The sequence below is a fragment of the Nomascus leucogenys genome, chromosome 8, assembly GCF_006542625.1.
Source record: "Nomascus leucogenys isolate Asia chromosome 8, Asia_NLE_v1, whole genome shotgun sequence".
Taxonomy (NCBI): Eukaryota; Metazoa; Chordata; class Mammalia; order Primates; family Hylobatidae; genus Nomascus; species Nomascus leucogenys.
In genome coordinates, this window is record NC_044388.1 from 101,673,912 (window position 1) to 101,686,713 (window position 12,802).

General features: G+C 42.0%; 1 protein-coding gene across 3 annotated transcripts in view; it reads right to left on the reverse strand.

Moving 5' to 3' along the window:
• The window catches only part of MAPKAP1 (MAPK associated protein 1), a 266,480-nt gene that overhangs the window by 102,047 nt on the left and 151,631 nt on the right, over nt 1-12,802 (reverse strand). For all 3 annotated transcript variants that reach the window (XM_030817823.1, XM_030817824.1, XM_030817825.1), the window contains one exon: nt 2,194-2,303. In XM_030817823.1, coding sequence (XP_030673683.1) covers nt 2,194-2,303 — 110 coding nt within the window. The remainder of the gene's footprint in view (nt 1-2,193; nt 2,304-12,802) is intronic.

The following is a 12,802-nucleotide window of genomic DNA, read 5'->3' on the forward strand; positions in this document are numbered from 1 at the left end:
TACTCTACAATACAAAAGTTCAAAAACACAAGATGTACCCTGCCTTTACCAACCTAACCTTAAACAAATATCTTTACCAAACTGGAGATCCTTCTGTTTTATGAGACCAGACTTATTAAAGCTACAGAAAGAGCTTCTTTTGTTAAAAAGCTTTTTGGATTAAGAAAATGGACAGTAATTTATGTAAACATATCAATCTCAATTGGCTTCTCTTGTATGAAAAGGAATAAATAATGCAGATCACTGTTTTTCAGATAACCGAGTCCTAACTCTTTGCCAAGGATATGGCAAAGACTCTGATGGAAATGGCAGTAATGTGTACACAAAGGTGAACATAAATAAATGTGTGTATGATAAATGCTGGGAATGGACATAGAAAAACGGGTATGCAATTGGACAGAGACGACAGGAGACAGAAGGAAAGATACTGGCTCAGCTGTATCTAAGTAAGTTCATAGAGTTTCATGGTCTGAAAAATCTGTGACAGTGGAATTTCTACTAAGAAGCTTAAAAAAGTTTCACCTTCTCCTTGGACAATTCAGAATAAGGCCTTCTTAGAATATAATGCACTATATCACAAATATACTTTTATATAAAATATTTGGGAACAAAACAAGAGTAAAGAACCAGGATCCGAAAGGGTGAATGCCTACTAAATATCTTTGATTATCTAAAGCTGTTTAAAAGCGATTAGATTGGCATCTGGAACCCCAAAATATCCACTTTTCACTGGGAAGGAGTAGCTGTGCCTCTTCAATCATCCCCTAAATGCAAAGAAGTTTGACCCCCATGCAATGGATAAAAGTCACCCAAAAAATGAACAAAAGAGGTGTTTGGAAAAACCAGAACACCATTCATCCCAGCTAACGACTTGTTCATTATGAGTGATGATGGATAAAGACTTCTCATGCTGAGATGAAATCAAGATTTATATGCATTGTTTCCTCTCCCAACTTGTGGGAAGATCATCATCATTTAATTCTATCTCTGCGGCCAGTGATGGGCATCCAGAGAGCTGGTTATCAAACGGCGCAGTCAGCTGGCAAAAGCCGAAACGTGCAGTTGGCACATCTGGACGGAGCCGCCACAGCCGAGGGTGAACAATGACTCCTGGCAAGCATCCAAATTGCTTGCAGACGCTAGCAGGTCTCATCTACAACCGCCCCTACCAGCATCTCTCTCTCTCTCTCTCTTTTTTATGAGAATCAGATTTTCATTGCTCCATTCAATTGCTCTCCTCTGCCATTTTTTACAGCTCTTATCGTTCCCCTGGAATATGGCCTTGAGACAGCTCATCCGTGTCCTTCACTGTGTTATCTCTTCTAACTTTTATTAAAACTTCAGCTTTCATCTGAAGATAGCTAATTAAATCTGGAACAGATTATATGCCTCCCCTTAAAAAGAGCACAAAACTATTTTCTTCAACCCCAGCAATGCTTTTTTTCCTTTCCAAAAGGTAAAATCAAAGGTGTTTAAGAAGTCTCTTTATTTACAGAGCTAAGATAATCAACATGTCATACATGAGTTGATTTATATTAAAGTTGTCTGTGATATGACAAATCTTTGAGCTATTTCTCAAGATAATTATTTCTCAATCCTGATATATATCCTTTAAATTTCACAGCTAACACTATAAGCATATTTTCTATATAAAGTTGGGTAATGAGGAGTTATTTGTGCACATCAAGTGATTTGTCTTTTTATTCGTCTTTTTTTTAAAAAGGTTGCCCTCATTTGATAAGGATGAAGAGAAATTTTTCTTTTCTTCCCCATACCACAAATATTAGTAACTAAAAGTTATCCCGTGGGAAATTATGTGAAAACATGAAATTAATAGCAGTGATTCAAGTTTAGGACTGATTCGGTTTTCAAGACAGCTTTACATCAACTGATCATCAGCGCAAGTAGCTCTGTCTGAGTCTACCACAAATTATTAATGAAGGAACTTCCACAATTGATATGAATACATTCTTTTCACATATGCCGCTGACCCAGTCCCTTTCTGAGGCCCAGGGGCAGTGTACAATCACCTTTTCTTGCATAGATCTGCTAATCAAACCTTCTAGCAATGACATCTGAAACAATCTAGCCAGCCATCACACACACACACACACACACACACACACACACCCTATGCCCTTTTAATAAGGGTTAAGCTTCTACTACTGTGAGAATATGATTTAACTATCCCACCTGAAACTTTCTGGGATCCTTTTCTTCGCTTCACTGCCTTTAGTAAGATTTCCTTCATGGTAACCTTTGTGTTGTCCACCTGAATAAGGGAGAATCCATGAGCAGCATTTCTGTAGGAAAAGACAAATATTAAATCATCACCAACATTCATCCAGAGAGATGTTACTGCGATCTTCACTATGTTTAAGCAAGCTTTTTTTTGTTTTTTGTTTTGTTTGTTTTGTTTTTGAGATGGAGTCTCGCTCTGTCGCCCAGGCTGGAGTGCCGTGGCGCAATCTCGGCTCACTGCAAGATCCGCCTCCTGGGTTCACACCGTTCTCCTGCCTCAGCCTCTCGAGTAGCTGGGACTACAGGTGCTCACCACTACACCCAGCTAATTTTTTGTATTTTTTTTTTTTAAGTAGAGACGGGGTTTCACCGTGTTAGCCAAGATGGTCTTGATCTCTTGACCTCGTGATCTGCCCGCCTCGGCCTCCCAAAGTGCTGGGATTACAGGCATGAGCCACCGTGCCCGGCTGTGTTTAAGCAAGTGTTAAAGTAAGTGCATACTGAGGTGCCAATTATTTAAAAATAGGTTGAATAAATATACTTCTAATGGTGGGTGGCGGGGGCGGGGGTGATAAACAATTCTAGCATGAGCAGTTCCAAGTGAAAGAGAGGTCATGCTTAGGGAAGGTTCTTCTAATTTGTCCAAGTTGAACCTAAGTGGTCTGTGGGGGTCAGCAGCACCATGGGTTCCTAGTGTTGGCTTCCAAACCAAATCTTGCAACAAGGATTGACAACTGATAAACTTGGCTTGTGTCAGTAGACGTCACTACAGGCAGATACTGCCATCATACTAAGCTCATGGAGCCCCAGACAAAACAGAGTCATGTGGGGCCAGAGGGCAGTAATACCCCAAAGTAATTGAGAAGGAGGAAAAGAAAATGCTCTAACTAGCTAGTAAATATATATTTCTTTATTCATACACACACACTTTTTTTTTGAGATGGAGTCTCACTCTGTCACCCAGGCTAGAGTGCAGTGGCGCAATCTTGGCTCATTGCAACCTCTGCTGCCCGGGTTCAAGCGATTCTCCTGCCTCAGCCTCTCCAGGAGCTGAGATTACAGGTGCCTGCCACCGTGCCTGGCTAATTTTTGTAGTTTTAGTAGAGATGGGTTTCACCATCTTGGCCAGTAAGCCACCGCACCTGGCTGTATTTTTTTTTTAAATACAGTCTATACACTTCAGTATGAATGATTTAATCTACTTAGTCCTAGAAAGTCAAAATATTAGCTGAAGCACAAGTAATTATAAGACAAAACACTAACACTCCTTGTAAGCTTCCAATTAATCAAACTGGGTGGGGGGAAAGGCTTCATCTAGATTGGAAAAAAACCGCTAAGGAACAAGTACTCTAAAAACAGAAGCCCATCTCCTGTGTGAGGTATAACTTCACCAAGACTGTTAATTGCAATAGCAAGTATCACAAATACTACTCACTACGCTTGGGCATTGGAACAAAACAGACCAATTCCAAGTAGCTCATGTAACAAACGGGACCCAAGTTTCCAACTATGGAACATGGGAATTGCCACAAGGAGTTTGGTCGCATTCCCATTTCTCCATAAGAATCTCTAAAGGGAATGTGGCCAAAAAACATGGCAGAACTTCATATTGACAAGAAATCTGAAAGAAAAGCCAAGCCCCAAGCCAAGCTCTGGAAAAGCTTCCCAGTGGTAGGACAGGCTGGGAAGAGCCTTAAGCCTAGGTTGGACCCAACCAGGTGGCTGACTCTCCACAGGGGCTGGGGGCTGATCTCAAAACCAAGGACCTAATTTGCTTCCCTAATACAGAGACATCTCCACAACCCTCCTCTCCATACGGCTTGCTGTTTAATCCTTGACATTCCATTTGTTAAAAAGCAAAAGCCGATGCTGGTCTGGCCAGCACCATCATCCATTTTAACTTGGTCAAGTTCTTGCTATCGAACAGCAGGCCTAAGAACTGTCAAGCTAATTTTACTGAACACTCTGTTACTGAATCATGCCTGAGTCCCGGCCATTCTTTACCTCAGAAGCTGGACCCCATCCCAGAACAATCTTTAAAAGTTTATTTTACTGATCAAAGCAAAATAAGAAAAAACTCTTTTTAAAAAACTATATTTAGGGAGCGATGCAGTAAGTGATACTTTGGCAAGAGTACTGAAATGTAAAGTGCCTTGTGCATTTATAAACTTGGGGGTATTTGCTCTGGCGCTAGGCCAGTGTGTGTTTGGAACAAATGCCAGTCAACCACATTCAGATTTGCCTTCCTCTGCTTTCTCCTCAGAAGTCAGTATGCGCTCCATCTGTGACAATATGTTGGGCGATGGATGAGTAGAGCCTAAAAGAGAACACAAGTTCTCGGGTACTCACAAACTAGTACTGGCCTGGACCTCATGAACTGCCATCCACCTGGTTCTACCGGAACTACTGTAGATTTCAGTCTGCTTAGAAACTGCTTACCTTCCCTCCTAATCTGCTGCCGGCTGACAGCATTATTTCCAGCCAATACGTTTATCTTTTCCAGCAAAGGCAGACTAAAAGCTCAAAAGGAAGCCTTGTGTTTGGACTAACTTCCATAAATTAAAAGTGTCCTTTTAAAAGATTTTTGAGCAGAGGAAAATCCCCAGTCTGTATTTTTCTGTCATTTTACCAAAACGTACCTGGGTGACAAGGTTAAAGCAAGCAGAGGAAATCCCTGGCACTTATCATCCACAGGCATTACTGATAAATTGTGTGGTGGAGGAATAAAGGATTACCTTCTGTATTTTTTCATTACACTTTTCTTTTGTTACAGAATACATAAATCCATTGTGGCACAATGTAATATGTATCACCATGCTACACCTGCGGACGCTTCCGAGCGGCTGCCATGTCTGTGCAGTCAGGAATGATAAGTGAACCACCCGTGAATGTTAACGATAGTGATCATTCTGAGGTAACTCGGCTCTCCATCTTCCTTTACAGCCTCCGTGCTGAAGCCAGGGTAGCAAGGTTCATGAGAGGAAAATGAAAACAACAGCGAAGGGAAGGGGCACACGCGGCCCTCGGAATGGACCTTCGTGAGTGTGCAGTATCTTACTCTGGGGCTCCATTTCCGTAAAAACGTGCACGTTAAAAGGAGAAAGAGGTTCTGCCCTGCGTGCTGCACATTCAGGCAGACCTAATAAGAGTTTCCTCAGGTCAGTCCCACGCTCCGCTCCTTTCCCTCCAGACGAATGCCAACTTTGGATCTTGTTCCACGTCTACAGCGCTTTGGGGGGAGATGGGCAGGGTTTTGTTTTTTTGAGTAATACCCTCATATGTTTCTGAAACTTAAGAGCATAGAATGCAAGTGGTTCTCAGCCTCCATCTAGGTGCAAGTGTTAAGTTATGCTCCCATTTAACAAGTGGAGATGGAGACTTGCCATCACAATTTTCAGCTTGACTTCCAAACATTCTGGGTTTTATGCCTCATTTCTTTATATCCAGGATTTTTTATGGGCTTTCTAAAAAGTCTATTGAAATACATCTTTTAAAGCCTCTACTTAATGTGGGACGCTGGGTTTGAGGCTGAGAAGACAATGATCCTGGGGGGAGTGCTGGTAGTGGGCAGGAAGGGTGCTCCTGGTCCCGGCCTGCCTTCCCTGTGGCACACGCTCCAGTCTCTGGGTTAGGAGCTGTGGCAGGGTGATCAGCCCTCGGATGAACAGGCAGGCTACACACAGACCCAAAGTCTTGGCTCAGAAACCGCTCCTCCTCCTGCTCGCCTCAGGGACAGACAACTTGTTTTCCCCCAGAGCAGGGCATTCTAGGGACACTGAGAGGCAGCAGCTGCCTTCCCCACGGCTCCTTGGGCTGTCCATGCTGGGTTTAGGGTGAAACTCCATGTCAGGGAGCGGAAGAAACACTGCCAGAAGTGCTTCAGTCAATTCAAAGTTAGGTCCTGTCAAGTCTCGTAACCACTGAACAATGTATGAACATTTTAAAAAGAGACTCCTCACTTGAGGAGTTCAGCTCCGTCCCAGCGCACAGCCACTCAGTTACCCCAGAGAAGTTTGTATGCCAGCACGAACCCAACACAAGCAGGCTTTCTGTACTAAGCAGTAAGCGAAAGGCAATGGGGGCCACGGAGCCCACAGGGACACAGGTCTTCATCTGAAAAGCTTAGATTCTATCTTTAGGAACAGAGCTGGAACCAGAACTCAAGTTGGAAGGCAGCATACTGGAGAGGAAAGGGCATAGGCTGGGGGTTAAATACCCTTTGACCGAAATCTTGGTTCTGTGGCTAATGGAGATGTTGCTGTAATACGTGGGAACCTCAGCTGCATCCATGAAATCAGTAGGCTACTTCCCTATAGAATTGTCATGAGGATGAAACAATGAATGCCAAGCACCTCACACTACGGCTGGCAAGCAGTAAAGGGAGTTGACATTAGTTCTCTTTTGTTCCCCTTGCCCTAAGTCATCATCCCAAGACAAGAGGCCCCACTTCAGCCCCTCCTTCCCCTGCCTCCTAAGCAGAGACTGCTTATGCGGGGGTGGGAGTCTCAAAACTCATTGCCTGTCATTGGTAACACAGGGGCATTAAAATGTGTGATTTGTTGAGCCTGGTGGCCATATTCAGGGGCATTGTCAGTGAGCAGCCTGTGGCCCAAACATCAGAACTTCCCAAGAGCTCCAAGGGGAGCACTCTGGGTTCAGTTTTCAAAGCTTTCCTTTTTGAAAGTGTTAACTACGAAGCAGGTAGGTTCCACCTCAGCTTAATTCACTGGCTTTGCATGATGATGATGGAAATTAAAAAATCATGGTGGTGTAGAGAATTTCAACAACATTTATTAAGAACCTTTTGATTTGCACAATACAAGTTGTCCACTGTTTAACAATTATAATAACAGCAACTACTATTTATTGAACACTTTCTATGGGCTAGGTGCTGTTTTATTGTTTTTGTTTTTTTTTTTTGAGACGCAGTCTTGCTCTGTCGCCTAGGCTGGAGTGCAGTGGCGCGATCTTGGCTCACTGCAAACTCCGCCTCCCGGTTCACGCCATTCTCCTGCCTCAGCCTCTCCGAGTAGCTGGGACTACAGGCGCCCGCCACCACGCCCGGCTAATTTTTTGTATTTTTAGTAGAGACGGGGTTTCACAGTGGTCTCGATTTCCTGACCTCGTGATCTGCCCGCCTCGGCCTCCCAAAGTGCTGGGATTACAAGCGTGAGCCACCGTGCCCAGCGGCTAGGTGCTGTTTTAAGCTTTTTAAAAAATATCTGTATTGACTCATTCAATCCTAAAATAGGTACAATTATTACACCCACTTTATAGAAACTGAGGTTGAAGGCATTAGGGAATTTACCTGAGATGACTCATCCATTAAAAATCCTGTTTTGGATTCAGAAATCAGCAATGTGGTCCCTAACCCAAGTTTCACAGTCCAGTGGGAGAGAAAGACAAGAAGCCAACAAACAATTATAGTTCTGTGTGACAGTCACAAAGGCGGAGGCAAGTTCAGAGTGCTGCCAAAACAAACATAGGGCACTTAACCCAGCCACACAGAGGTGAGAGGGTCCGGGAAGCTTCCTAGTGGGGATGATGTCTCGAAACGCAGACATCATTTAGCTCTAAACCATGCTAGGAGAGACGGTGGCAGCACCAGAAGGCAGCAGAGCACAGTAAGCTCTAGAATAAAGTGACCTGGTTTGGAACCCCACCTCTGCTTTCATGGAAAACGACATAATCACTTTAACTTCATTTCCTCATCTACAAAATAAGGATGATAATTATTCTTGGATTTTAAGATTGTTGTAAAGGCAAAATACTTCTAAAGTACTTACCATAATATCTGTCATATAATAAATGCTTATAGATGAGCCATTAGTTAAAAAAAAGATAAATGCTTAATAAATAGTTAATATATAATAAGCATAAGCATTTTCTTCATATGTACAATGAATATATAATGATGAGACAATAATATTCAATATTTATTGAGCACTTACTTTGTTTAATCCTCCTAGAAAAGGTAGGTGTTATTATGAGTCCCATTTTATAACAGAGAAAATTGAGGTTTGGCAAGGTTGAGACGTTTGTCTGGAGTTATATAATAAGTTAATATATTATATAACTAATAAGTCCTGAAGGAGCCAGGACTTGAACCCAGATCAGCTAGACTCCAAAGTCTGTGTTTGTTAATCCCTCCACAGCCGCAAAGGGAGTCTTAGGGACTCGGGGAAAGAAGAGACTTCCAGGGAGCACATCTTCCATACCAGAACCACTGACCCAATCTGTGGAAAAGGTTCAACTTCCACTGTAACAAATTCAGCTCGACTATAATGTCTAGACTCTTAGACTAACCATACGACCTACAAGATTTTTAAAGAGACCTTGGAGAATGTCATGGTTTCAGAAGCCACAGTCTCAGTTTGCACAAGTGGGAAAAGGTTGCTACGAGCAGTTCTCGAGTCTCCAGTCCTGACCAGTTCCCAATAGTGATGAAGACACACTCTAGTTCCCAACCTGCTCTGGTCTAATTCCATGCATGTTCATTCTCCAGCATTTCAAGGTAGAAAATGAAAATATATGAGCAAGAGAAGGCCTTGTAATAACTGCAGCATGCCTGCTTTAAAATAAGTCATTTGAGTATGACTTTATCCATAAAGAGTTTACACTAGTGTGAATGCCACATTTTGTTTCCCCTTACACTGACCAAAAATTTTTTAAAAGATCAAAGCATACTGTGGGAGCATGCGATGTTTGACATTGGACAAAGTACTCTTTTTCAAAACAGACATTTTCCAAAAACATAACTCGCTAGACTAATGGGCAGTGAGAAGCCAAAATGACTGCCCTCCGCCTTCTCCTTGTGTATCTTTGCCAGAGTCCTTGGGACTTGCCAAATCCGGTCATGCCTGCTTAGCTTGCTCGACTGATTGTGCCAGAAAAGAAAATAAGACACAGATGTATTTGAGCTCTTTGAGATGCCAGTAAGAGAGACAGCTAATGGCTTCATTTCGACCCTCCCCTTCCAGCTGGGCACAGGTGGGGGATAATGAGGTCCCTCTCCCTAATCAAAGTCAATTATTTACTACTCTATATAACCGCAAAGACATTCACATTCCGTTCAGAATATAAAACACACCGTGGGCTACTTCCAACCACTGCCACTGGGTATTTATAACAAACTCAAGTGGCTAACAGTTTGCCTTGGCAGGAGTTTAAGTGTGTAAAGTTTTGCAAACTGTTTCTGTTCAAATATGTCCTGCTGAAATGGGGTCCCAGGCGGGGTTCCATAACTGTCAGGTCAGTGAACTGCATAACATCTGAGAATGTATTCACCATGCAGTGCAGACAGGATCTGGAAATCAAACGCTTCGTTCTATCACAACCTTCTGAGAAGCATCACAGTTTTTTCAACAGCAAGACTGACATTGTATTAATAAACATTCCAAGTCACTAGCCTGACATGTACATAGCAGCAGCTGACAGACTCCGACATAAGCTGAGGGGAGAACAGAGGAAATCAAAATGAGACATAGTAACTAAACACGGCCAAAGGGGGAAGCATCACCAAACCAATCACATGGGCTCAGAAATGGGAGCTCCTGACTTTGAAGATACATATTAACTAAAGCAACAATCTGGTATAATTTTTAGATACAAAGTAAGTTGATGGTTATCTAAAATGTGTGCTTTTATGGTAGGAACAAAGCGAATCCTGGCACAATTTCAAGACATTCCAGTGAGCAAAACATACATATTTAGCTTGTCTGACCTTTAAATTCTTAGAAGTGTGTAATTAATGCTTTCCATCTTTATTACTTGCTCCAATATTTCTGTCACTTTAAACAGACACAAAGAAAAATCCTTTCTTTTCTCTAGACAGTAGCTGTTGCCAAAAAGGAAATCAAGTCAGATTTACAAATACAAAATTAAACAGGCTGCATATGTTACATTTCCATACACGAGGACAATCTGGACAATGAAAATGTTTGCTAATACAACAGAATGAAAAGAAACAACACACAGTTGGTCCTCTATGACTCAAGCAAACAATAAATAACCAGGATAATTTATACTCATATTGTCGGGCCTGGTTACAAAGAACACAAGCATCTTCTTTTATTCCTTATTCTATTTTAGCTCTGCCTCTTACCAAACAGTATGGCCTTGAGTTAGTAACTACCTGTCTCTGAGCCTCAGCTTACATATTATAAAAGTGAATTGTGTATAAGAAACTTTACTGATGGGGTGTGGCCAATTTTAAAATATCATAAAAAAGAAATAAATGATTAAAAAAGAAATAAATGGGATAGCATCTACTGGAGGTATGAAACTGAATGAGTGTGTGAAAATGTTCTCCCTGCCCTCCTCTTTTTTTCATTTTCTAGACCACAAGGCAATAGCATATAACAGAAGGAAAGGCTTCAAGCTAATGACACCCTTTAATAAAGGTCTGGTCACTTGGGGTATACTGTGGATTTATCATCAAGAAGGTAAACTAAAACTCCCCACTCTTCTGAAAAGCCCAGTAAAGGGCATGAATGAACCCAGGGCACGCCTCTTTAAAAAAGTAGCTCATCGTTCCCTTTCTGCAGAGCCAAGAGAAGCCAAGGCAGTCTCTGGGAGCCTGCTGGGCCACAATGCCCAAGGCAGCCCAGCTTCTGGGCTAAGGCCTTCCACTGTTACCTGACAGCTGTTACCCAAACAGCTCTTGGTTAGAACTGTTCCTTCCTCATGTTCCTCTAATGTATCAAATATTTAAAGGAAAACACACATATATATAGGAGACAGTTTAACTTCTCTGACTTCTAAGGAGATTCTGACCATTTTATCGGCCTTGACTTTTATTTTTTTTTTCCTTTAACGCCCTTCTTCCCCCACTTCAGAGTAGAATCCTGGCATGAAACTTTAATGTCAACACATACAAGGTAATAATACTACCACAGTTGTCTATGTCATGGCCACTTTTGAACTCAATTCAGTCTCACAAATTCTGACTAAATTAGGCCTGTGTTGGGAATGGGAGGAGGAGATGAACAAGGCAGGTCCCTATCCTTGAGAGGCACTTAGCCCACTCAAGATCTCATTCTCCCTTGTCCCACTTTGTCTAAGGGAACAGTAGGCTTTGGCTTGGTCACTGCTGGCAAGAAACACTTCTCGAGATGCTGGGCACTATCTGAGCTCCAGCTCTTTATCTGGTTTTGGGGGTCAGCCAAAAACCTTCCCATTCCTCCCACTCTCTACTTCTCCTCTCTGACACTCCTGATATCCAAACATCTTTACTGCTTAGGCTCAAAGTAGTCAGCAAGTTAGGGATTCCCATTTATATTTACTCTGTCCAAAATCAATCAGGAACAATGGATAGCTTAGGAATCCACTTGAAGATCTGTTAAAAGAGGCAGTTTCCATTAGCAGGCTCCTAATTTGCAAGTGGTCAGAATAATCCATTCTCCTTCTCCAAACAACAACTCTATCCAGGGGATTCCTGGGGCCCAGGGGTTCTAGAGGGAAGGCTAGATAGACCTAGTCCTGATTTAGTAAGAACATCAGAAGACATCCAATTTCACGTTCCCTCCACAGAACATTTTTCCAGTGAGAAATTCATTAATTAGTTCCTCTTTTAAAAATATAAATAATTATAAAATATAATTCACAATCTTTGCATGATGGAATGAAGACAAATTTAAAAATTTCTTTTATATGCAGAAACAGATCTATTTCCCAATTTTGCTATAATGGACACATATTAATTATATAATAAAAACTCAAAGGAAGGTTAAACCCCATTCTCACCTTAGTGTAAATTATTCCCACTGAGAATCCCTGACAGAAATAACAATAGCAACTATGTAATACTTCCTACATGCCAGAGTCTGAGCTAATATTAATAATCACAGCAGCATTTCCTGAGGTTCAAGAGCCCCCAGGAATCAACAGATGAATTTACAGACTAAGTTTCAGAATTTAAAAACCTGTTTTCTCACGGTGATGTGAGCCTCTAGTTCCAGCTACTCAGGAGGACTGTCTGAACCCAAGAGTTCCAGTCCAGCCTGGGCAGCATAGTGAGACACTGTCTCTAAAAATTTTTTTAAATTAAAAACAATTTTGATTATAGTCTAATGAAAAGCATATAGAGATGTATTATCTATACATATCAATATATGTATGATATGGATGTGTAGATATATATATCTATATATGCTTTTCATTGAACTAAAAGCAAAATTATATGTGTCACCACATATTTTATATATGTCACTGTGTGTGTGGGGGGGGGTGTATGAGATAAAGATATAGATGTAGGCCCCTCCTCACTCCTCATCTTCCATGTTCCCCATTTTCCACCCACCTGGGGAGCCCTGAGCCACTGCCTAGAGGAGAAATACCCAAGAGAGCCACTTGGCCCACATCAGACAAATGTGAACAAGAAATAAAATTATTAGGCTGGGCACGGTGGCTCACACCTGTAATCCCAGGGGAGGATTTGGGAGGTAAAGGCAGGCAGATCCCCTGATGTCAGGACTTCGAGACCAGCCTGGCCAACATGGTGAAACCCCGTCTCTTTAACACAAAAATTGGCAGGGCATAGTGGCAGGTGCCTGTAATCCCT